The sequence below is a fragment of the Oxyura jamaicensis genome, chromosome 28 (genome assembly GCF_011077185.1).
Source record: "Oxyura jamaicensis isolate SHBP4307 breed ruddy duck chromosome 28, BPBGC_Ojam_1.0, whole genome shotgun sequence".
In the NCBI taxonomy this organism is placed as follows: Eukaryota; Metazoa; Chordata; class Aves; order Anseriformes; family Anatidae; genus Oxyura; species Oxyura jamaicensis.
The window spans coordinates 3,735,565-3,757,424 of NC_048920.1; the positions used below are offsets into that span (position 1 = coordinate 3,735,565).

At 47.1% G+C, this 21,860-nt stretch overlaps 1 protein-coding gene across 8 annotated transcripts in view; it reads right to left on the bottom strand.

The window, feature by feature from the left end:
- LOC118179173 (excitatory amino acid transporter 1-like) overlaps positions 1 to 21,035 on the bottom strand; it is a 41,819-nt gene extending 20,784 nt beyond the window's left edge. For 3 of the 8 annotated variants that reach the window (XM_035348318.1, XM_035348323.1, XM_035348321.1), the window contains exon 1: positions 2,553 to 3,080. In XM_035348318.1, the coding sequence (XP_035204209.1) occupies positions 2,553 to 2,586 (34 nt within the window). In that variant the 5' untranslated portion in view covers positions 2,587 to 3,080. Of the gene's footprint in view, positions 1 to 2,552; positions 3,086 to 9,988; positions 10,213 to 20,691 lie in introns of those variants that run through there. The other 5 variants (XR_004756379.1, XM_035348322.1, XM_035348320.1 and 2 more) reach the window with 5 other exon arrangements.
- Positions 21,036 to 21,860: the final 825 nt, after the last annotated feature.

Genomic DNA, 21,860 nt, shown 5'->3' on the forward strand with positions numbered 1-21,860 from the left:
AACTGAGTTGATACTGAGAAGCAGATTTTTAAATATATTTAAGAACCAGGAGATGCAAAAGATGCACTGATGATTCTGAAAACCCCTCCAGATGTCTCTTTGCTTCCCTAAAATCTAAACACGTTTAAAAAAAGGCATTAAGTATTCAGGCTTGAAGCCACGTAAGAATAAAAATAGGTAATTAATCAATCAATTTTCTGCCTCAGAGCCTGGCCTCACAACTGAACCAAACTCTGAATACAAGGTCTGGAAAAATCATTGTTAACACACATTATAAGCTTAATTTTGGACCACTTTTTCAACATTATCATTTTTTCCTGGGCTAGAAACACAACTGCGTGTCAGAAGAATGGGCCTGGCTGGAGGCAAGGAGATGCCATGTAACAGGCAGCGAGGGAGGGCACGGGGCCCAGTAGGAGACTGGGGGTGTGCAGGGGTCTGGAACCTTCTGGGGCTGACAGACCCCAAAGAGGGGCAGGGCCGGCTATGGCCAGGCCTCGGAGTGACAGACGGACTTCATGGCAGAGGGACTGTGCAGAGCTTGCTGCACCCACGCTGATTTGGTACAAATCAAACACCGGTCTGCAGAGCTTTTTTTTTTATGCTCCTGTCCAGGATGAGGTAGGCCTAGGCCCAGGCCCAGCCACCTGAAAACTGTTCTGTGCTCCATTCACTGCCATGCTCCATGTCCATTTAGGTTGGACTGTGTGGTCAACATAAGCGGCCCCTCTCTGGCCCCTCACCCATACTTAGAAAGATGGACACAGGCAGAGAAAGGGACGGACATCACACATCACCGTAATGGCATTGCATGTGCCAGCCTGCCACTATGGGGCACTGCAGGATCTCCACCCAGCATTTGCTGACACAGTGACCACCAGAGTTCTCACTTTGCCAGGCATTTTGATCTCCCCTCTTCGAAGAGATGAATGCTTGGCCTGGGATGTCCCACACTGTGGAAGCCAGTGGAAAAATAAAAAATAAAATATTTTTTTCCCTAAATTTCACCCCTGAACAGAAGAGCTCTGATGGCACATTGCAGGGTCTTTTCCAACAGAGACATGGAGGAAAGCCTCATGTTCATTACAGAATCACAGAATCATTTAAGTTGGAAGAGACCTCCAAGATCACCTATTCCAACCTATGACCTAACACTAACAAGTCCTCCACTGAAATGTATCACTAAGCTATCTAAACATCTTTTAAATACCTCCAGGGATGGGAACTCAACCACTTCCCTGGGCAACCCATTCTAGCGCCTAACAACCCTTTCGGTAAAGAAGTTTTTCCTAATATTCAACCTAAACCTCCCCTGAAAATCCCCATTCTAATAAAAGAATCATTTACACAGATGCTAATGCCTTCATGAGGTTCAGAGCAGTAGAGAAACACGCCTGAGGCTGCTGAGCCAAGTCACTCCAAGTCCTCCCGAGACTAAGCTGTGTGTAGGCCGCTGGCAAAGATTCTGGGTTTTTGCTGCGGGATCCTTGCAGTGCTGCTGTGGGTCACCCAAGCTCTTGGATTTGCAACAGCATTCCATGGATTTTGGACCAAGACCTAATTCTCGCTTCATCACATGTTCACTTCCTCATTACACCACCCCCACTTTTTTTCTGCTGGTAGAGCCAATATACATCAGACTGGGTGAAATTTTTGCCTGTCTTCCTCCTTTTCACTGTCAGACTGCCTCCTTTTCACAGTTATGCACAAGATAAGGAAATTTCAAGTTACATATTTCTTCAGTGCATTGAATTTGTGCCTCCTGAACTTCACAGTACATTAAGAAATGATCTCTGTACCCTAGAAGAGTCTTGTATTATCTAGTTGTCTCCCAGCTACATATTTAAACAAACAAAACTATTAACTGTCAGGTTCAAATGAGACAGGGATTTCATACATCTTCTATCCTCCTGTCTTAGCAGTTACTGATATTACTGCCCCTACATAAGGACACCTCTCACTTACCACCCTTTGCTATCAGACTCACCGAATAATCCCTTTCCTGAGTTTAACAGGATCAATCTTATCTTCCTTTGTCTTCAGGATTTCCAGAAGCCTGTCCCAGACCTTACTGCCCTAACTGAGAAATGTAATTGTTTGCACTGTCAGTGGCTTGTGGGACATAGTGTGACTTCTTACAGGCAAATGGCTGACTGCCCAAGGCAAACACTTCCAGAAGGTAAACCACCAAAGAAAGTGTAAAACCCTCCAAGACTTTCTTACACCCAAACCACTATTCACCAGACAACCAAGCAAACCCTGGTGAGGTAAAGTGCTACCTCACTTTGACACACAAAGCTCCCATTTCTTCAATGAAGTGAAAACAGTCACATTGACAGCTCTGAAATCATCCATCACAGGCTTGCTAAATGCAAACTAGGCTTCCCATCTGCCATGGTGACCCAAGGAGACCTGCACCAAAACACGGGTATGGAAATGTAGACTCACGTCTCCTCCAAACTTTTTCTTAGCATTAGACCATACCAGAGCACCGACAAGAACTCCTGTGCAGGGAAGGTGGGAGCAGAACCCACTTGTATAAAGGGACTCACCTGCTTTTTTCTCCAGATGTCTCCCCATCCACATGTACTGGAAGACAGTATTTTTGTGCAAAGAAAATGAAATTTCTGTTTTGATGTGGGAAAATTCAGAATGAGTCACTAGATTCCATGTTCCACCATATGCTCAGCAGCCTTCTCAGAGCAACGCTTATCTCACAGAAGAAGCTCACCAGAAGAACTCGCTCCTGCAAAGTCCCCACCCTCTTGATGACTAGCTCCTTTCTCCATCTGCATATTTTGCAATACAGCAGCCCCCTCCACAGCACATTCCCTCTGCATTGCCAGCCTGAAATTGTGTAAATATTCCCTATTGCATCAGCTGGAAGTTCTCAGACTGCTGCAGTAAGTCATCAAAATACACTCCTTGCAGATGAGCAGGCTGCCAATGGCATGGATTTTCTTTCTTAGGAGGAAAACAGTGGCTTTGATCTCTTGGTGAAGGTTCTCCTATTCATGGCTGCTTCTCCAGTCTCCACTCTGCCAAAAGCATTGAGATATCTGAGAGAGCATTTCTGGAGGTAACTTCAAGACTAGACCAGGAAGGACAGGATGTTTTGTAAGAAAGTTCAGTATTGCAAAACTAATGCCTAGTTCCTGGCAGTGAAGTTTCACATAAACAGTGGAATGTTGGCTGTTTTAGGGAGAGCTGTCAGAAGATGGTGAAAGTAAAAAATGGGGAAGTAAGACTTTTGCACTGTATTTTTTGTTATGCTTTTTGCAGAGTTTTGCATGGTCATCTTCCCAACCTTATGGGGAGAGGATTTCCAGCACAGGAGGATGGGCACAACAGATTTGTGAAGAGCGCTTAAGGACCTACAAAAAGCTGAAAAATAAGGAATCTCTGAATCAACAGAGATGTTTTTTTTCCAGCTTGTGCTGTGTTTGAGGAACATACCTCCCCTCTATGCCTTGTCTCTGCTAAAGCTACCAAATTAGAAGCTAACAAATAAGAAAAGCTGAAACCATCCAATGTACATCACCTTCCATGAATATGTTTTATCAGGTAGCAAAATCCTGGCTGAAGGGAAAGCAGAAGTAGCCATTGCATACTCACCAATCTTGGAGAAGATTGTGCTGGGGCAGATTGAAAGGCATTTCAAGAACAAAGCTATTATCAGGCATAGTCACCATGAGTTCATCAAGGGAAAGACTCGCCTTAGTAATTTGATCTCCTTCTAAGATAAGGTCACCCACTAGGTGATGGAAGGGAAGGATGTGGATGTAATCTTCCGGGATGTCAGTAAGACCTTTGATACTGTCCCTTGTGACATCCTTCTGGACAAATTGTCTAACTGTGAGATAACCAGGTTCACACTACACTGGGTAATGAACTGGCTTGATGGTAGAACTCAAAGGGTTTTAGTAAATGGGGCTACATTTGGCTGGTGACTGCTCACTGGTGGTGCTCCCCAGGGCTCATTTCTAGGGCCAGTCCCATTCAACATTTTAATGAATGATCTGGATGCAGGAGTTGAATGCAAGAGGCAGTTTCACTGGAGTGTTAACTGGGGTAGCCTCAAGGCAGATTTTCAGCCCCATGTCACAGATCACACACTTTTACCTCCAACTGCAGGCTTATCCCTAAATACCACCTTTACAGTAAACAGGAGCTAAGCAATATCAGGACACTATTGTCCTGCAGAAACTGGCTGCTCATGGCTTAGGTAGTTTGCTCCATAATGACTCAGAAGGTCAGGTTGATGGTTGGAGTTGATAATCTTGAAGGTCTTTTCTAACCTCAGTGATTCCACAATTCTGTGATTCTTTGAAACTCATTTCATTTTCTGAATGGTATCCTAGTTCTACTCAGATCTCTGACAAGGCAATGCAAATCTGCCTTGATGAGGGTTATTTGCCCTGCTGAGGGTTATTTGCAAATTTATGTAACTTTTGCACAATGGGGAATGCTGGGCACAAGCATGAGTCTGCCCATCCATCTGCAGTCCCAAGGACAGCAATGAAACAGCCCCACGACACGGACTGAGCTTTCTGCTCTGCGTCCACTGCTCTGCTGTAGCCTGGTGGCTCATGGGGAAGAGTCTCGTCCCTGGAAACACTAGGAACTGGGTAGTTCCAAACTTAGAAACAGAAACTAAGAGAGTAAAATATTGCACGCAGCAGAAAAAACTTCTTGAAATCTGCTGAAATGTCTTAAATGAACGCTTTCACTAAAGAATCTTTAATACACACTGGGCCCCGCATCCTTATTTGTGCCCTTCACCTGCCTGGCAGCTGTTACACAGAGAAAGGCTGTCTGAACATGGCGGGGACAGATGCAGACACAGAAAGACCTAAGTTAATCAAGCTCCAGGATCATTATCTATCAGTCCTTTTCAGGCTCTGCCTCACACTTTGCAGTGCACACTGCTTCTTTTCACTTGAGCAAGATGGTCTTTGTGACCAGGCTGCTAGGAGCCAGCCTAGATTTGATTCAGTGAGAGGATGAAGCAGCTTCTTGACAGGCTAAAAAACCAGGTGATTAAAGAGAGGGATCCTCTCTCCACTCCACAGACCTTTCCCCAGCAGCCAGAGAATACTTCCTGGCTCTCAGCCTTATGTTCTCTACTTGGACTGTTCTTGTTTTCATGGAGATGCAGCCATCAGAGGCAGCAGTTTGCACAGAAGGTGCTCAGAAACTGCTGTGCTTGTGCACTCAGCAGTGGTGGTGATGGTCCCTGGGGCATGGTCCCCAGCCCCAGCTGGAGCCATTGTGGATACATTAACGGCCTCAACCCAGATGTGGGGAGGATGCAGCTCTGCAGGAAGTGACTGGGACCTTTTGCTGGGGCAGGGGAATTGTCTCTTGCCTTCAGGAGGTGTGCGCTAGCTGAGGCTTTGTACCACCAAGTGAGGGAGCTGGATGAAGAGGTCAGCCGACTGTGCAGTGTCTGTGGTGATGTAAAAAAGACTGACTGCATATTCTGGGTCATATCTGACAGCAGATACAAGAATGTGAACCCCCAACTGCACTGCAGTAGGGGCAAGCAGAGTCCGTGCTTATTAGGTTGAGAAATGAAGACTCCCATAAGGAGGCTGGGAGGCTGGAAGACTGTGACTTCTGGCAACAAGAGGAAAGCTGCTTCACCTGCAGATCTGCAGAGATGGGACAGATTCAGCCCTGGTAAGAGAGGAGGGCTGGGGGCTCTGACCAACAAAACTCTGAGCTGCTTGAACCCTGTAGGAGTGCCAGGAGGAAGCAGTGAGGGTTAGGAATGGAGACTCCCTTCTGAGAGTGACAGAGGCCCCCATCTGTCAAGCTCTGTCATCTAGAGAGGTTTCCTGCCTACCTGGGGCTCAGATCAGGGATGCTGTGGAGAGACTGCTGATGCTTGTCCAGCCCTTGGGCTGTCGCCCCCAAGTGATATGGCCAGAAGATTCTCGGAGCATATGAAACTTGACCACATGGCTTTGGAGGCAGTGGTCAAGGGCATGGTATGGTAGCCCAGGCATTGTCTTCACTGATCCTGCTTGTGAGAGGGACTTGTGGAGGACTGAATGGATCCTGCAGGTGAACAGCTGGTGTAAATAACAGGTTTTTGGCTTTTATGACCATGGAGACACTCTTTGAGGTTCAAGGAAGAGATGGGATCAACCTGATGAGAAAATGTATTGTAGCAAGCATCTGGTCAGCCTAGTGAGGAGAGCTTTAAACTAGAAATAATGGAAAAGGGAGGTGATGACTAAAACAGACAAATGAGGAAGTGATAGACTGGGTTGGCAAGAACAGGGTGCAGGGTGGTGTGGAGAAGGAAGATTTTAGAGAAAAATAAAATAAAACGGGCCTACCTCTAGTGTAGGCTCATAAATAAGGAAGTGTCAAGAAGACACCTGACGCTCACTTGGGGAGAGACTCTTTGTCAGGGGGATGTAGTGATAGGACACGGGGTTTAAACTAAGAGGATAAGTTAAGGTTGAGTATAAGGAAGAAATTCTTCATTCAGAGTGTGGAAAGGCACTGGAACAAGCTGCCTAGAGAAGCTGTGGATGCCCCATCCCTGGAAGTGTTCAAGGCCAGGTTGGATGGGGCTTTGGGCAACCTGTGCTGGTGGGAGGTGTTTCTGCCTGTGACAGGGGTTTGGAACTGGATGGTCTTTAACATCCATTCCAACCCAAACCATTCTATGATTCTAAGGCAAAATGATGCAGGAAGTTCTCACAATTTTCTGGGAAAAAGAGCACAAATGTGTGCCCCTCTGAGGTGCATGAATGCTAGTGACCACGACAACATGGCAAACCAAAAGGAGAAATTAAGAGATCCACATAAAGTAACAAGGCTGCAGTCTCGTTGAACCCACAGAGATGTGGTGGCACAGCTCACGTAGCAGGAGAGCTGCAGAAGACAAGTACAGGCTCCTCGGAAGAATAGGCCAGGAGGGGAAGGAGGGGGCATCACCCTTTATGCAAGAATGAACAAAGCATAACACTGTGGACACAAACTGAAGTACAAAGAAATTCTACTCATGCATAAGAGTTTTTTGTTTGTTTGTTTGTTTGTTTACTCTTTAAGGTTGAGCACTGGAGCAGGTTGCCCAGAGAGACTGTGGGGTCTCCATCCTTGGAGATACTCAAAAGCAGACTGGGCATGGTTCTGAGTAGTGGTCCTGAGTAACCAGTTGTGGCTGACACCGCTTTGAGGAGGAATGTTGTTGAGATGAGCTCCAGAGGTCCTTGCCAATCTCAGCCATTCTGTGGTCCTTCCACCTCCTGCTGAAACACTGCGTGACAAGGCTTTGCAGGCCTTTCAGACAGCACTGACACAACCCCATCCCCAGCCGTGTCCTGGAACTGAATTATATGTATAATTGGCACAGGACTATGGTCTGGTTTCCCTCTCTTCTTCTCTCACCCTCTAACCCCTGCACAGCACTCTTGCACCACACTGAAAAATAAACAAGAAAATGCTGCTTCATGGAAATGACCAAGTGCCATTTGTTGCAGACAGATTGTGAGGACCCCAGGGGTGTCTCAGCAGAGGGGGAACCATCAGTCAAGTGAGATCCTCTGTGAGATACTCCTCTGGGACATGGAAGTCACTGGACACTGGCAAGATGCAGCATTACAGGGCACTCTTGCCATGGTGTCTGGTGTCGGAGAAGGTAAATGCAAAGTTTAAGTGAAGACTTTCTGCATTTTTGTCTTGCCCTTTGTTCTCCCATGGGGCAGAGCATCAGCACTCAGTCCATCCCCTGCTCCCTCTGCCCAAGTACAGCAAACAAGTCAGCAAGATAGCACAAACCCAACCCCAATGCAAAGCAAAAGCTTGTATGGCCAACTGAGCAGAGGAGATCACCGGCGGACTCAAGCTCTGGGCTGGGGCAAACCCTCTTGTCACACCTTGGGACAAATGGATAGGAGATAATGACTTAAATGCTAGCGCTTTATGTTGTTGTCCCACTATTGCTAAATTCAGTGTAGAAAAATACACAAAGGGTTAACCTAATTAGTCAGTTGTACTCCTGGGACTGACAGAAATCAGCCAAATTAGAACTGCCCATCAAAAAGTCTCTCTCCAGTTTACCAGCCTCCAGGGACTGGAGTGGCAACAGAATCCCAAAGCTGTGGTGTTCGGTACAGCGTGTGCTGTCACACCACTGCCACGAGCACTGGCCCAGTGCTCAGATGAGCCTTGCTGTAAAGGCACAGCACTGGAAAAGCAAGTCAGTGGCCGGTGCCCCCCTCAAGAGTGGCTGCCCCAGGCTCTCTCTTTCTAACACAACACTTTTCTCTTATTTTCTCTTATTTATTTTTTCTTATTTTTTCTTATTTTCTCTTATTTTTTTCTTATTTTCTCTTATTTTCTCTTATTTTCTCTTATTTTCTCTTATTTTCTCTTATTTTCTCTTATTTTCTCTTCTCTTCTCTTCTCTTCTCTTCTCTTCTCTTCTCTTTTCTCTTCTCTTTTTTTCTTGTATTTTTTCTTTCCTTTTATTGCATTTCCTTTTCTTTCTTTTTCTTGCCTTCTCTCTCTCCTTTTCTTTTTCTTTCCTTTCCTTTTCATTTTCTCTCACTCTCTCTCTTTTTTTTTTTTTTCCTATTGCTGAAAGCCAGCCAAGAGCTGTGAAATAATCAGCACTTTTGAGCCCACTGTTTCTCTCGTCTCCAAGGAAACTCTGCTATTATGTTTAATATCAAAATGAGTAGGATTTTCAAGGAGGGAAGTCTCCACAAGTAGCAGCAGGGAAGCACGCTAAGGGGGAGAAGAAGGAGAAAGAATCTCTGCAGGAGGAGAGAGGGTCTGTGAGAAAGCTGCTCTAGTCTTTCTGAGGTGGACAGCTTCTGGAGCTGGGTCAGAAAATAAGGAGGTAGGAATTAAATAGCCCACCCTTGTGAGGAGAGAGGGAAGGCACAAGCTTGGGAGGAAGGGACACTCCAGGCTGCTCATGGAGGGCAGGCAGGGCTGTGTCTTGCTCCCAGGGCTCTGCTCAGTGGTCTGGCAACTGCAGTTTAAGAGCAAGCAAGTCCTACCTGCTTCTGGGCAGACAACGGGCACTCCAGACCAGGAATCTACAACACACCTCCAGCACCAAGAAAAACAGGCACTTCGCAGGGGCCGTCTCGGGTGCCTCCATTCCTGTCTCACTCCCACTTTGGTAGCTCAGTGCCTGTTGTCAGGAGCACTGAATCCAGCCACCGTGCCATTATGGGTTCTGTTTTCCAGTACTGAGGACCAAGACAGAGAGGGCTCGCAAAGCCTTGGGCTGAAGGCACCCTCACTCCTCTTGCTCTTGGATTCTCTGCAGCCTGCCCCATTGCTTGCCCTCGTGAGGGCAGCGCACGCTGAAAGCAATGCAGCCAAAATGCCTACACAGAAAACTTCCACTCACCAGCCCAACTGGGCTCAACTCAGCCATCTTTGAGTTGCTATAGCGGCCCCTGGCAGGGCTTCCACTCGGTGCAGTGCTAGGGCTTGTCCGTTTTTCACTTCCTGACTGGCAGCCACTGCCCCCCAGCCAACTCCTGCCACAGCGATGGACGCAGGACGAGAACGGATCTGACCAGGGTCCAGCCGCTGGTGCATCTCGCCGTGAGGGAACCGGCCAAGTGGAGGGGACCATGCGATGGGCAGGAATTTCATCCTCACTAAGCCCTGCAGTGACAGTGATCACTTACTGATCAGCTGGCTTACAGCTTAAATCGAGTCCTGGGAGGACAAGTCCCTTTCTCTCCATAGCCCCCTGCTCATACTGATGTCCTGTGATGAGGCTGGCTCCTTCTGCCTGCCCACCAGGCATTTCACGCAGCCCCGAGCACACAGTCCCACTTTTAAAGCACTCCCTTGGGGGCAGTCCCCTCTCCCAAAGCAGGGCGAGAGCTATCCCTCCTGCCCTCTCATGCATGTGCCCAAGGAAATCGCCTGCTGTCCTCCAGCCACTGGACCTGGCACCGCTCTTATTCATGCATCCAGATTTGCTGACAAAACCACTCACCTGGAACAAGCGTCAGTTGTCGAGCAGGACAACAGCGGGTCTTTTTCGGCTGGGGGGATTATTCTGAGTTGTTTTGTTCTTTAATTCTTTAAGCTCAAAGGCAGGATGCAGAATTTTCTCCTTCGAAAGGTGCAGCGTTAGCAGAGAGCTCTGAGCAATACCTCCTGAGAGAGGAAAGGAAGACTGTAATATGCTCAGGATACATGGCAGTAGGGGGTGGGGGAGTGGCATGTAGGAGGAGACTGAAAAAATCTTCGATGATTGCAGGAGACCAGAGGACAGCAAGCACCTGTCACCGTGATGTTGCATATAGTCCACGCTGGATTTAACGATACCAGAGGTTTTGCACTTTCTTCTCCCTCCTCACACAAGCTGCAAAGAGAGTTAGTAGCAACAGAGAGCAGGGCGAGCTGTTAAATGAGAACCAGATCTCATCCCTATCCCAGTCCTGCCCCCTCAGTCTGCTGCCTTCCTTGAGGGTGGCTGTGTGCAGAAATCCATCCGGCAGCAACAGCTGAATACTGCGAGCAGGCAGGTCCTTCACCAGCCCTGTCTGTGCAAGCAGGGTCTCCGAGATCCAGACACACCTCTGTGGTTTGTCCAGACTGGCCCGAGGGGATGGACATGTGTCTGTGCCTCAGCCAAATAGCTGTAATTTCCCAGTGGTGTGTTAGGCAAGTCACAAGGCAAGAATCCATTCGCTGAGTGTGCAAAGGAAATACGTTAGCAATCCAGCCTGTCTGCGAGCCAAACTCTGCTTTCAAGGAAGCAGGCGCTGCCTTTACTCATACAGGAAGGACCTGGAGGTGCTGGCGTGTGCCCAAGGAAGAGCAATGAAGCTGGTGAAGGGTCTAGAGAACAAGGCTTATGAGGAGTGGCTGAGGGAGCTGGGGTTGTTTAGCTTGAAGAAGAGAAGGCTCAGGAGAGACCTTACTGTACTTTACAATTACCTTAAAGGAGGTTGTAGCGAGGTGGGGATCGGGCTCTTCTCCCAAGCACCAAGTGATAAGACAAGGGGAAATGGTCCCAAGTTGTGCCAGGGGAGGTTTAGGTTGGATTTTGGGGAAATGTCTTTATGGGAAGGGTTGTGCAGCACTGGAACAGGCTGTCCAGGGAAGTGGCTGAGTCACCATCCCTGGAGGTTTTCAAGAAACATGGAGATGTAGAACTTAGTAGCATGGCTTAGTGGTGGACTTCAGTACTAGGTTAAAGGCTGGACTAGAGGATCTTGGAGGTCTTTTCCAACCTGAATGATTCTGTGATTCACTGATCAATTAAATATTGATTCCTGCTGCACTTGGAAGTCCTGCATTACAAAATTTACACTAATGCACGATGCCAAAAACACAAGTCAAGTTGAAGGTGTGAGTACCACATAGTCAGTGCTGGCTTCTGGATGGGGTAAAGTGAAGAATTATCACCAAAATACAAGCCCAAGGTTCCAACAGCACTTCTGTGTCTATTCCTATCAGATACACAGCTCACAGGGAGATGCACTGGTTGTTGCCTGCTGGTAGACTTCTCCCTGTTTCAGGTGTAGGGGCTTTGCTGTGTGCCCCAGCTTCAGTACACACCAGCAGCAGTGTGCCGTATCTGCAGCCAGAACTTGCCACAGCGTGTAACTCATCTAGCAAGGAGAAGATCCGTGTCAGGCTCATCGTGCAGTCCTGGAAGTGAAATTCCCAAGCCCCCTGTCCCCATTGGACTCTGTGGGAAGGGGAGAGCTAAACCTCCTCAGCCCCATGCTACAGAGAGCAGCTCCCAACACCCACTGGCTTCCTTCCAGACAGACATTAATCAGGAGGGTGATTAGGTGGGATTTTGCTGGATGGGCCATTTGGAGCCTAGGGTCTTGACTAGTTCTATCACTCTCCCTTGTTTTAACTTCCTCCATCTGCCAAATCAGCACGGACACAGGCCGTTGCTACATCAGGAGGCAAGGACACACTGTCTGCACCAGACAAATTGCTCGGTCTTCATGTGACTCAGTTGCTCATTTGTAAATGGAGGAAACAGCACTAGTTTTCCTATTGAAGGATACAGAAGTTCAGTGAGGTCTCAGGTCATGTGAGTGTCAGCTGGGGACTGGAAACCCTAGCCCTGAACTCTACAAAGTTTCAGTTATCTTTTCAGCAGAACACATATTGGAATGTGAGATTATTATTATTATTATTATTTTTCCCAGAATAAATGTCTCTGGTTTTGTGGCATAGACTCCAGCGTTCTGCCTGCACTACGCACCCAAAGTATTCCTGCAGAAATGTGGATGAGAGCCAGTCCAGCAGCAGAGGGAAAAGGAGGCAGATTGTGTAAGCGCAGCCTTGTGCACAGCTCATCTCTGCTCCTTCTGCTGGTTCACGGCCATCGACTGCCAGTGGGGTGGTCCCGGAGGAAGGACATCCCTTAGTGCTCCAGCCCCTGCTTCTCCCCGTGGCTTAGCCAGCAGCTTTATTCCAGATGGGTACCTGACTCCTCTGTTAGCTGTCTGCTGCAGGCTTGGGTGATCAGCAGCAGTCAGAAGAGTGCTCCTTGCATGGACAGTGCATTTCTGACACTACCCAGCAAGGGGCAGAGCTGCCACGCACTTGCACTTGGCCATCTCTCATCAGCTGCATTTTTTTTTTTTTTTTTTTTTCCTGAACCTACTTCAGGAAGACACAGTTGACTAACAGTGGATAATTGTCTGTTTCCACCCTCTATGCCTGCAGTTCAGCTTGGCTCCTAGGGTCTCTAGTAATTCCTACCCAGTTTCTTAAACCCCAGGTTAATGCCTCTAAGCCTTCTTTAGCCCTAAACTCACAGTGATTACTGCCTTAAGACTTCTCTTTCACCAATTTCCTCAATGTTTCATTTTGACTTTTACCTACGGCAGTTTCCAGACACCTTCAAGTTATAAAGTAGGACACAGAGCAGCAACCTGAAGCTATGGAGGAGGTGAAGAGCTCTGCTCCCTCAGGATGGTGGCCCTGCTAGAGGGCAGAGCCTCGCCATGGTGGAGCAATTCCTTGGGGAACAAACCCCACAATGAGATAAGACCCCAAGACTCGCCTCTGCTGAGTGCCAGGCACACTTCATCAGCCACGTCACACAGAGGCCACGTGATACTGCAAGTTATCGACAACAGGTAAAAGGGAAACTCTCAATGTCACCCTTGTGAGACGCAATGAGAAAAGACGAGACCGCGGCTCCTCGTGGCACTGAGTTACCAAGGGCCTTCTAACACTGTCCTTGTGCAGCCATTTGAGAGTGAAGATAAAGAAAGGGCTTGTTGAGAAACAGCCTGGAACAGCTTTTCCAAATCACCTCCCTTGTGATTTTCTCTGTAAAGTGCCTTTCAAACTGATTTATGCTAATCTCACAAGTAGACTAAAAATGTCATATAGGGACAGGGCACTTTGGCACCCACTCCCTCTTTAACACACCCTCAGTCTCTCTCTGTGAAACTTGGAAAGACCTCAGTCCTAAATGAGTGAAGTTCTGGGGAAAGGACTCTTGAGACAGATTTTTACACAGGGTTTATGTCTCTCTAAAAGAGGCCCAGCAGAATGACTGCATCTTTATTATCTCTCTCTCTTTTTATTATTTTTTTTTAAGGAAGACATTGATTACCTATTCAGTCTTCAAAAAGCCGAACACCTAACGATGGACGTAAAGTGTTGATTCCCAATGTAATGATAAGGAAAGCCCCACACGTGAATCTCTGTTAAAATGCAGTCCTGACGTATTTGGGTTGCTGTACGCAACTTGGATGAAGCATTGAGACTGCAGGATCAGGTCGGGGAAAAAACAAAAAACAAAAACCAGCAGATAGCTGTGTCCACTGTCCCATGGGTTTGCTACTTTACAACCAACGTTTATTGCTTTAGCCTTTTGAAAGAGCTCAATTTCTCTGAACTGCTGTGAAAAACACATTAAGGACCACGCTGCAGTGAATCACCGGGGTGTGTGCACCTTTGTCACCTGAACGTGCTGATGACTGGGAGGACGTCCGTGAGCAACCCTTACCTAGACCTGTCAGAGAAATGTGGATGGTTTCTGCTGGAGCGTTAGAAAACCCAGTTGCTAATGTTCCCAGTGGCTAATTGCCATGGGGAAAGATGTGATTTTCTTATATGTTAAGCAATCCTTCAACTCTTCCTTTCCTGGATTTTGCAATTCTGTGGTCTGGTTCCCCTTGTTACAGTAACCTTACTTTGGGGGCTGGGATTAATTTTCTATCTTGCACTGCTCACTTGGCCCAGGGAGCGTTGTCCAGCCATGACCTTCATTCGAAGTTAGCAGAGTTTCTGCAAATGAATCTCCTTTTCTGTTTCACAGAGCCGCTCAAATAATGGAATTTCCTTCCTATGGGAAATGCCAATATTTCAACATTTATTTTTGCCCTATTTTGAAACAAAAAGTCAAAACTCAAACTCTTGCAACACACGATGTTCAGAAAAATTCTAGCAGAAATGTAAAGAAACATTTTGGCTGGGATCAGGCTGATGTAAATCTGCTCCCACTTGAGCTGTAATGTTTCTTCATGCAAGTGCCTCTCATGATCATATTTTTACCTTGTAGGACAGACTGCATCTCTCATGTCACACTGCAGTGTGCCCTGTTGTGGAGCTGCTGTGGTGCCTTGTCCTTGATGCAGCCTTGAGGATGAGCAAAGGCCAAGGAGATCAGGGCCAGAAGGGCTAAAAGAGATGTGGTGCAGTTCTTGCTGACAAGACATTCTGGTTAGAATTTCTGATGGCCAGCAAAGAAAGTGGTAGCTAAAAATCAATATTTCTGATGAGAAAAAAATCTCACCGCTGATTTTTGACTGGGTTTCAACTGATGAGCAAGACAAACTTTTCTGAACTTCTGACATATCAGATATTCAGAAGTGTGGCCATTTTCTCCTTGGTTCTGCTGGGAGTACATGGAACTGAGAGGTTTCAGCTATGCTAAATGTCAGCTCATGCTCCCTGCTCGTCCCAGGCACACACAGGGAACGTGTGCTGCACACTTGCAAGGGCAGTTCTGCTTCAGGAGGCTGTCATTTGTTCCATACCATTTTTCACAAACGGTATGAGCTGCAAATGCCTAAGCATTTAGGCATTTGGTGTGAGCTGCAAATGCTTAAGCTGGTGGTGATGTCTGAAGTCCTAAACCCAGCATTTTGCCAAACTTCCACAATCTTTACTGATATTTCCATTGGAATCCCCTGCTCTATCCCCAGTATGTTCCCTCGTGGAAACTCACCTGAATTCCCCAGCCTACCTCCCACTCCCCGTGGGAAGGAATATTTGCTTATTGAGAACTTTTCATTTCTTCTCTTCCATAAGCAGATTGCCTTTATCCTTCCTAACACTGCTCTGCCTCCTGCAGCCTCTGCCTAGCTGTGCTTTGTATGGCATGAGCAGCTTCCCCAGTTCTCACACTTTCAGGTTTTGTGGGTATTTCCCTATTCACTGTTGCAGTTTTTGTGTGCAGTAGTTGACTTTCAGCAAGGATGCCATCAGTTGCCTCATTGTATATTAGTGCTGATCTTGGATTCTTTCTTAGGATGGCTGGCAAAAGCACTTTTTCCTTCTTCAGTAGATCAGTCATAAAAAGCAAAGTACCAGAGCCGTCTCTTCTATGTTCTACTGGCATTTTAATTGTTAACCAACTATACACACACTATGAGATGTTTCTTTTTGTAGTAGGCAGTTCCCTCATAGTCACTTACTCATAGGTTTTGACAGCTGAATTGTGGATGTGCTAAGTTTCTCTGCCTGCTCTAGGGACACACGTGCACTGCAATCTCACCTGTGAATTGGCAGCAGGTAGAGCATTTCTCAGAACTCCGTTTTCGTACAATTTTTGAAGGACTATGAAACATCCTGCCAGCATGAGAGATGGCATCACTCCTAGAGACTGCTCTTAGAGAAAAAAATATTTCTTATTGAAACTGTCAAATGCAAATTGGTTCAATAAGAATATTTCCTGCTGTGGAGAAAGGTACTATTCAAAACTTGGGCTATACAGCACAAGATGGATGTGCCTTGTCACAGCTGCTCTTGGAGCAGCCAGGACAGGCTGCTGTCCCTGCTTTCCCTGTCCCTTTCTCCACAACTTTATTTCTGAAAACATCTATCTAGCACGGCAAGAGGCAGTTCAGACAGGTAGGATAGCTGAATGCCCATACTAGCATGAGATGAATGTGACCTGTTCTTATACCTTCATCTCCTGCCTTGTCTGATTTCACTACATTTCTTCTGAGGGGTGCATTGCTCAAATCTGACATATTTTCTTCCACAGTTCAGGGTCTTTTCTGGGGGCATTAACATGTTCAGATTCTTTCTCACTTTGCCCTTTCTCCGCCCAGCAGGTCCTTCCTGCTCCCCTTCCCCAGCCTCCCCACTGATACAGCTGGGTGATAGTGGGGTGAGGAAGAAAGGCTGGGGAAAAGAGAATCCCACACAATTTCTGGATAAGAGTTGGGTATTCGGGAAACAGGTTGTTAGGTTGGCAGCAGCTGCTCTGGAACAGTCTCTGGCTTGAGGGATGTGAATTGGGCCCTAGGAAGTCACGAAGGGAGAAATTTAATCTTCAGTGGAGAGTGATGGCAGCCCATAGGACAGCCACTGTAGCAGGAAGGCCAGAACTGAAACGTCTGTTGGGTTGAGAGACAGCTGCAGAACTACACGTGGGCTATACCATATTGTCTGATTGCGACTTTTATGCAGCCAAATAATACAAAAATTGTGAACAGTGTTTCTTGGCAGGAGCAGCAGTCCACTAAACAGTAGTGCACACAGTTATTACTTATTCTGAGTGTGGTTTGTTTCTCTGGATGAGAAACTGTGATACAGCACCTTCATGTACACCCTGCTCCTTATTAACATCTTGAAATGCCTCAACTGGCAATTCATTACTCCAGGGGAATGGCTTTCATGGCTTTCCAACAACAGCATGTGACTTCTGGGCATCCTATATTAGTGAGTTGTACAAGCTGGAAAATGTCAAAAAACCTCACTGATAATTCAAGTAGCTTGGTCTGATGCTGCTGTGGGTTAAGTCTGCCTTCCCTGAGCTGGGAAAGCAGGATGGAAATACTTCTGCTGCTCCGATGATATATTTGTCCAAATTTAACTTGGCCCATTTTCTCTGGTATTCTCCACATGGTATTACCATTGGCATTATGCTCTTCTCCATTAGTTCCCAACGCTGTATATATGTATATTACAAGGACAAAAGGGACCATTTGTGATCATCTAGTCTGACCTCCTTTTTCAGGACAGGAATAGTCCTGTGTTAATTAATTTTCTTTTAAGTAGAATATACTATTTAGAAAAAATTCTGAACCTGCATTACTCTTTTCTGGTGGTGATGAATTCACCACAATTCCAGGCAAATTATATAAGCCTGGGTCTACCTGACCCTTGAAATTATGCATGATAATTCGGAAGAAGCAGTCAGCTGCTGCTGTAAATGAGCTGAACTGAACTTAATGCTAATAGTAACAGTGACATTATCACACCAAGCACCTGTAGCGTACCTTAAACAGCGTTTGCAGGTGGACAGGCAAATCTGATTTCACAATTCGCTTTCCTCTAGGAATTTATCCAAACATTCACTAGCTTTCTTGAAGGAGAATTCAAAACAACAGGATTTCAGAGAAAACAGAGCTGTATGGGAATTCTACACCCTTGGCATTCCTTCACCGAATTGCAGAATTCCCTAAAACCAGCTACTTTCAACCACTCCTGATGGACTTGGTCTTTGATTCCCACCAGTTCTCTCTAGGAAAATCACACTCTACCTATCTCTTCTTCAGGACTTTTTTTTTTTTCACTCTTTTTATGACACTCTTTTGTCATGTTTCTTACACTTGTAATTTTGACAAAACACCTGTTTACCTTGGGGTAGAGCCCTGCTCTAACACTCAATACTCTGAAGTATTCCGGATGAAAGTATAGCCTTCTCCAGAACTGGTGTCTCGGTGACAATTTTTCCCTACACAGGGCTACAGAAGTGTCTGGTGGGCACCCATCACCCAGCCAGGCGGTGTGGATTTGTAGTCTGGGTCTCCCTGGAACACGCCCGGAGCACCTGACCTGCACGTACAGCACTGGGCTTAGAATCACAGAATCATTTAGGTCAGAAAAGACCTCTAGGATCATCAAGTCCAACCTTTAACCTAGCACTGCCAGGCCTACCACTAAACCATATCGCTGAGCACCACACCTACACATCTTTTGAAGACCTCCAGGGATGGTGACCCAACTACTTCCATGGGCTGCCTGTCCCAATGCCTCACAACCCTTCCAGTGAAGAATTTTTCCTAATACCCAACCTAAACCTCCCCTGGCACAACTTGAGGTCATTTCCTCTTGCCTTGCCACTTGTTGCTTGGGAGAAGGGACTGACCTCCACCCTGCTGCAGCCTCCCTTGAGGTAATTTTTCTTCCTGTCCCCTATCGCAGATCATAAAGCAGAAGGGTGAAGTGGTGGCCCTGATGCCTGTGGGTGTCAGACTGGGCTCAGGCGAGCACACAGGGCCCAAACTGTAGCACAGAGAAGCTTGGAGTGGTGCTGGCTGCACGCTGTCAACAGAGGCAATGCAAACTGTCTCACAGCTCATTACAGAAACTGAGCCAAAGGGAAGGCACGTTCCCAGCTTATCAGGCCACCTCCTCTGTGAGCTCTCTGATCTACTTTTCAAGTGATTGTTCCTGACCTAGGAGAAGCCCCTGAGAAATCTCACAGTTCATAGCCTGCAGCTAAATGGGCATCAGCAAGCAGCCACGGTGGGGAGGCGCGAGCGTGGCACGCGCAGTCTGCCTACCCGGCTGGAAAATTCCACTCCTCTTCATCACTGCGGACCATGCTCGGGCGCTGAGGAAGCAAGCCCTGCCAGCGGTGTGTTTATCTGTGTGCCCGGCTGCTGCTCTGCTTTGCTGCTGTGAATTGTGTCCCATTTGCCAGGACACCTGCACTATCTGCTCAGCCCTCTTTTAGTACCGTGATAAGAAGTAGCTACGAAACAGCATCCTGCTTCCTTTGCTCTGTTTCATTGTATTTTTTTAGCAGGGCTGACAGTCAATACAGGGTAGCACAAAGGGTGAGGCTCTGGAGTAAGGATGCCAGCGAGACCAGCTTCTCCTCCAGCTCTGGCCAAGCTGTGCACAAGAACCCAGCTCCTCTTTCTCTCCTGGCACCTCTGCTGTGTGAGCAGCTATGGACATCCCCGCCCCAGACCAACCTGAAGCCTGCTAAACTTGCGTAGAATTGGTCAAATAACTTACAACGGTGTCTTCTTACTTCTGACTATCAAACCATGAATCCTAAAGTAATCCTAATAAATATTACAACATTTAGCCTTCCAGTACTGAAGGAATACTGACTGGCCAAGGATCGGAAAGGTTTCAAGTGCTCCCAGCCCCCCTCTCTCTTTGCCACACTTCCATACAACTTTCCCCCCCTCTCCCTTTTTAATGCTTGCGCACTCCCACCCACAGACATGCTCCTACCTTCTGGATTTGCAGCTGTGCTTGCTGTAGGGATGTTTAATCCCCTGTTAGGAGGCCAGAAAAGCCTGCATGTGTCTGGGCGGAAAGCCTCGTGTTACAATGTCACCGAGGTCACCAGCAGACACCCATTAGTAACCAATGGGAATAAATCCCCTGGGAATTAGGCAGCTGTAATTCCTGGAAACTAGGCTTTGCACTTCAAATGTACTATTGCGGGATTCCTTTCAATACTAAGCACTGAAATACCACAGGAGGCACCTCAGAAGCCTACACATATAAACAGCAAAGCAAGAAATAAACATTATTCGGACTTTTTCCTGTAATGTTCCGAAAACTTGCAGCCTCTCGCTGGCTAATGGCCTCACAGCACCCAGCTGCTTGTGATCACTGAAGGCACAAGGAAATGCAGAGCAAGTGTCTCTACGGTCATCCAAGGGAGCAAACAAGCACCTTGCAACACTAACATGCTCTTGGCACTAACAGGGGTAGTGAGGTGCAAGCAGGACGCATGCTCTGAAGGATTTTACTTAGGCACTCAGTAACAAGGTTGTTTACTAATGCCTCATTTCCATGACATGCTTTCCCTTAGTCGGGTTTTTAGATGCATATACATGTTTTATCCACAAGCTTAAAATAATGCCTCAAAAAAAAGTCAATGGGGGAGGTCTCTTAGCACTTTCCAGGTCAGTTATTTTAAAATAAGGTATCAGAAGGGGGACAGAAATTTGAAGAAGTGACGCTTGCTCAGTCTAACCAACATTTCCAGGCAACTAGCACATAACATAATTCTCGAGTTCTGGTTAAAGTGCATGTCTTACATAGCTGTGACAGAAAATGTAAAAGGGAGAACAGGAGTGAGTGAGGTGACAAGCTCGATGTCCTGCCTTTACTTACATGAAGCCCAGAAGCAAAGCTGCTTCTCAAAGGTTGCAGCTGTGTGAGCTTCATGGATTTGCATACATTTTGTAAGATAAACAAACTGTATTAGATATATCCTATATCCTCATCACTCATTCCTGTGACAATGGGAAATTGTACAGAATATTTGAAAAACAGAAAAAAAGAATATTTTCTGAGCTTCGGAAGTCTTTTAGCACCTTTAGTGCTTCCCCTGGATCAGAAATCCTCTCCAAGTTTAGGATCTCCTCTGTGGATAACAAAGTTGATGCAAAATCGATCAGCGCACTGATTATTACCTTGACGAGGTTCTCACCACTCCTGCACGCGGTAGACCTGAAGTGAAGAATCTGGAAGGCTTGGGAGGCAGCAGGGAGCCCAGGTTTGCTCAGGGGCCAGCCTCTGCCTGCTGAGGTCAAACGACAGCATCTGCAAACTCCCAGCTGCAGAGGAAAGCCAGGCAATGAGCTATCGAAGATGGAAAGAAATCCTTTGGAGAGGAGCAGTTATCCCCAAGCCTTGCACAGCGTCACATCTGTGGCTCGCTCCTTATTCCTTCTTGTGACTTTGACTTCTGCCGGCCTCCAGGAGCAAGGCTGCGCTGTCGCCCTCCCAGTCGGGCTGGGAGCCAGGGCCAGCACGAGCTGCAGTGGAAGGAACGCGGCGGTCTCCTCGGCTGAGCAGCACGAACTGATAGCGGCATGGCAAGAGCAGATGGCTGGCAGGGCTCAGACCCCGTGCGCTTGCTGCTGGGAGATGTTGGGCAAAGGCTAGGGAGGGCAGCAGGATCTGCTGTAAGGCAGAAGCAGGAAGGAGCCCGGAGGCCTGAAATCAGGTTTAGTAATACTGAGAGCTGAGGGAGACAGCTTGTCCTGGGGAGAGAAGTGACTGCAAGTCACGCTGATAATAATGCTGTCTGATATTAATGATGAACTATTTGCAAAGTCAGAACAGAGGGGGCCCTTCTCAGAGCACACAGCCATGCACGGGGGTCCCTGGAAAGTGCCAGACAAGCTCTTTCCTGAGCCCTGAACACCACAGCCTTGACCTGCAGCACTGGGACCAGCTCCCTGCTGGCCCAGGAGAACCCAGCAGCAGGGCAGAGCTGCTCAGCACCTGGCTGCTCCTGCGTGGGAACATTCAGCTGGTGCTACATAGTGAGCTGCACATACAGCCCGTGTACCAATGCATGAAGGTGTTGCTCATGTTGCTTTCAAGAGATTGACTACTTAACATCTACTGATACCTCTACAGAATTGCAGGGGGCACCACAGCTCAGAGAAGGAAGTTGGGCAAGATGTAAAAAAGTCATAAAGAGCCTGGAAGAGCCTCTGCATGATTTTGCAACACACTGGACTAGCTACAGCCTGTCCCTATACTGCAAAATCTAGTATTAAGAGAGAAGTTAAGGACTCACATTTTCTTTTGTACAATATGGTCTTCAAGAGCTTCATCAGATAGTACAGAAGCAACTAGAGAAAGGAGCATAG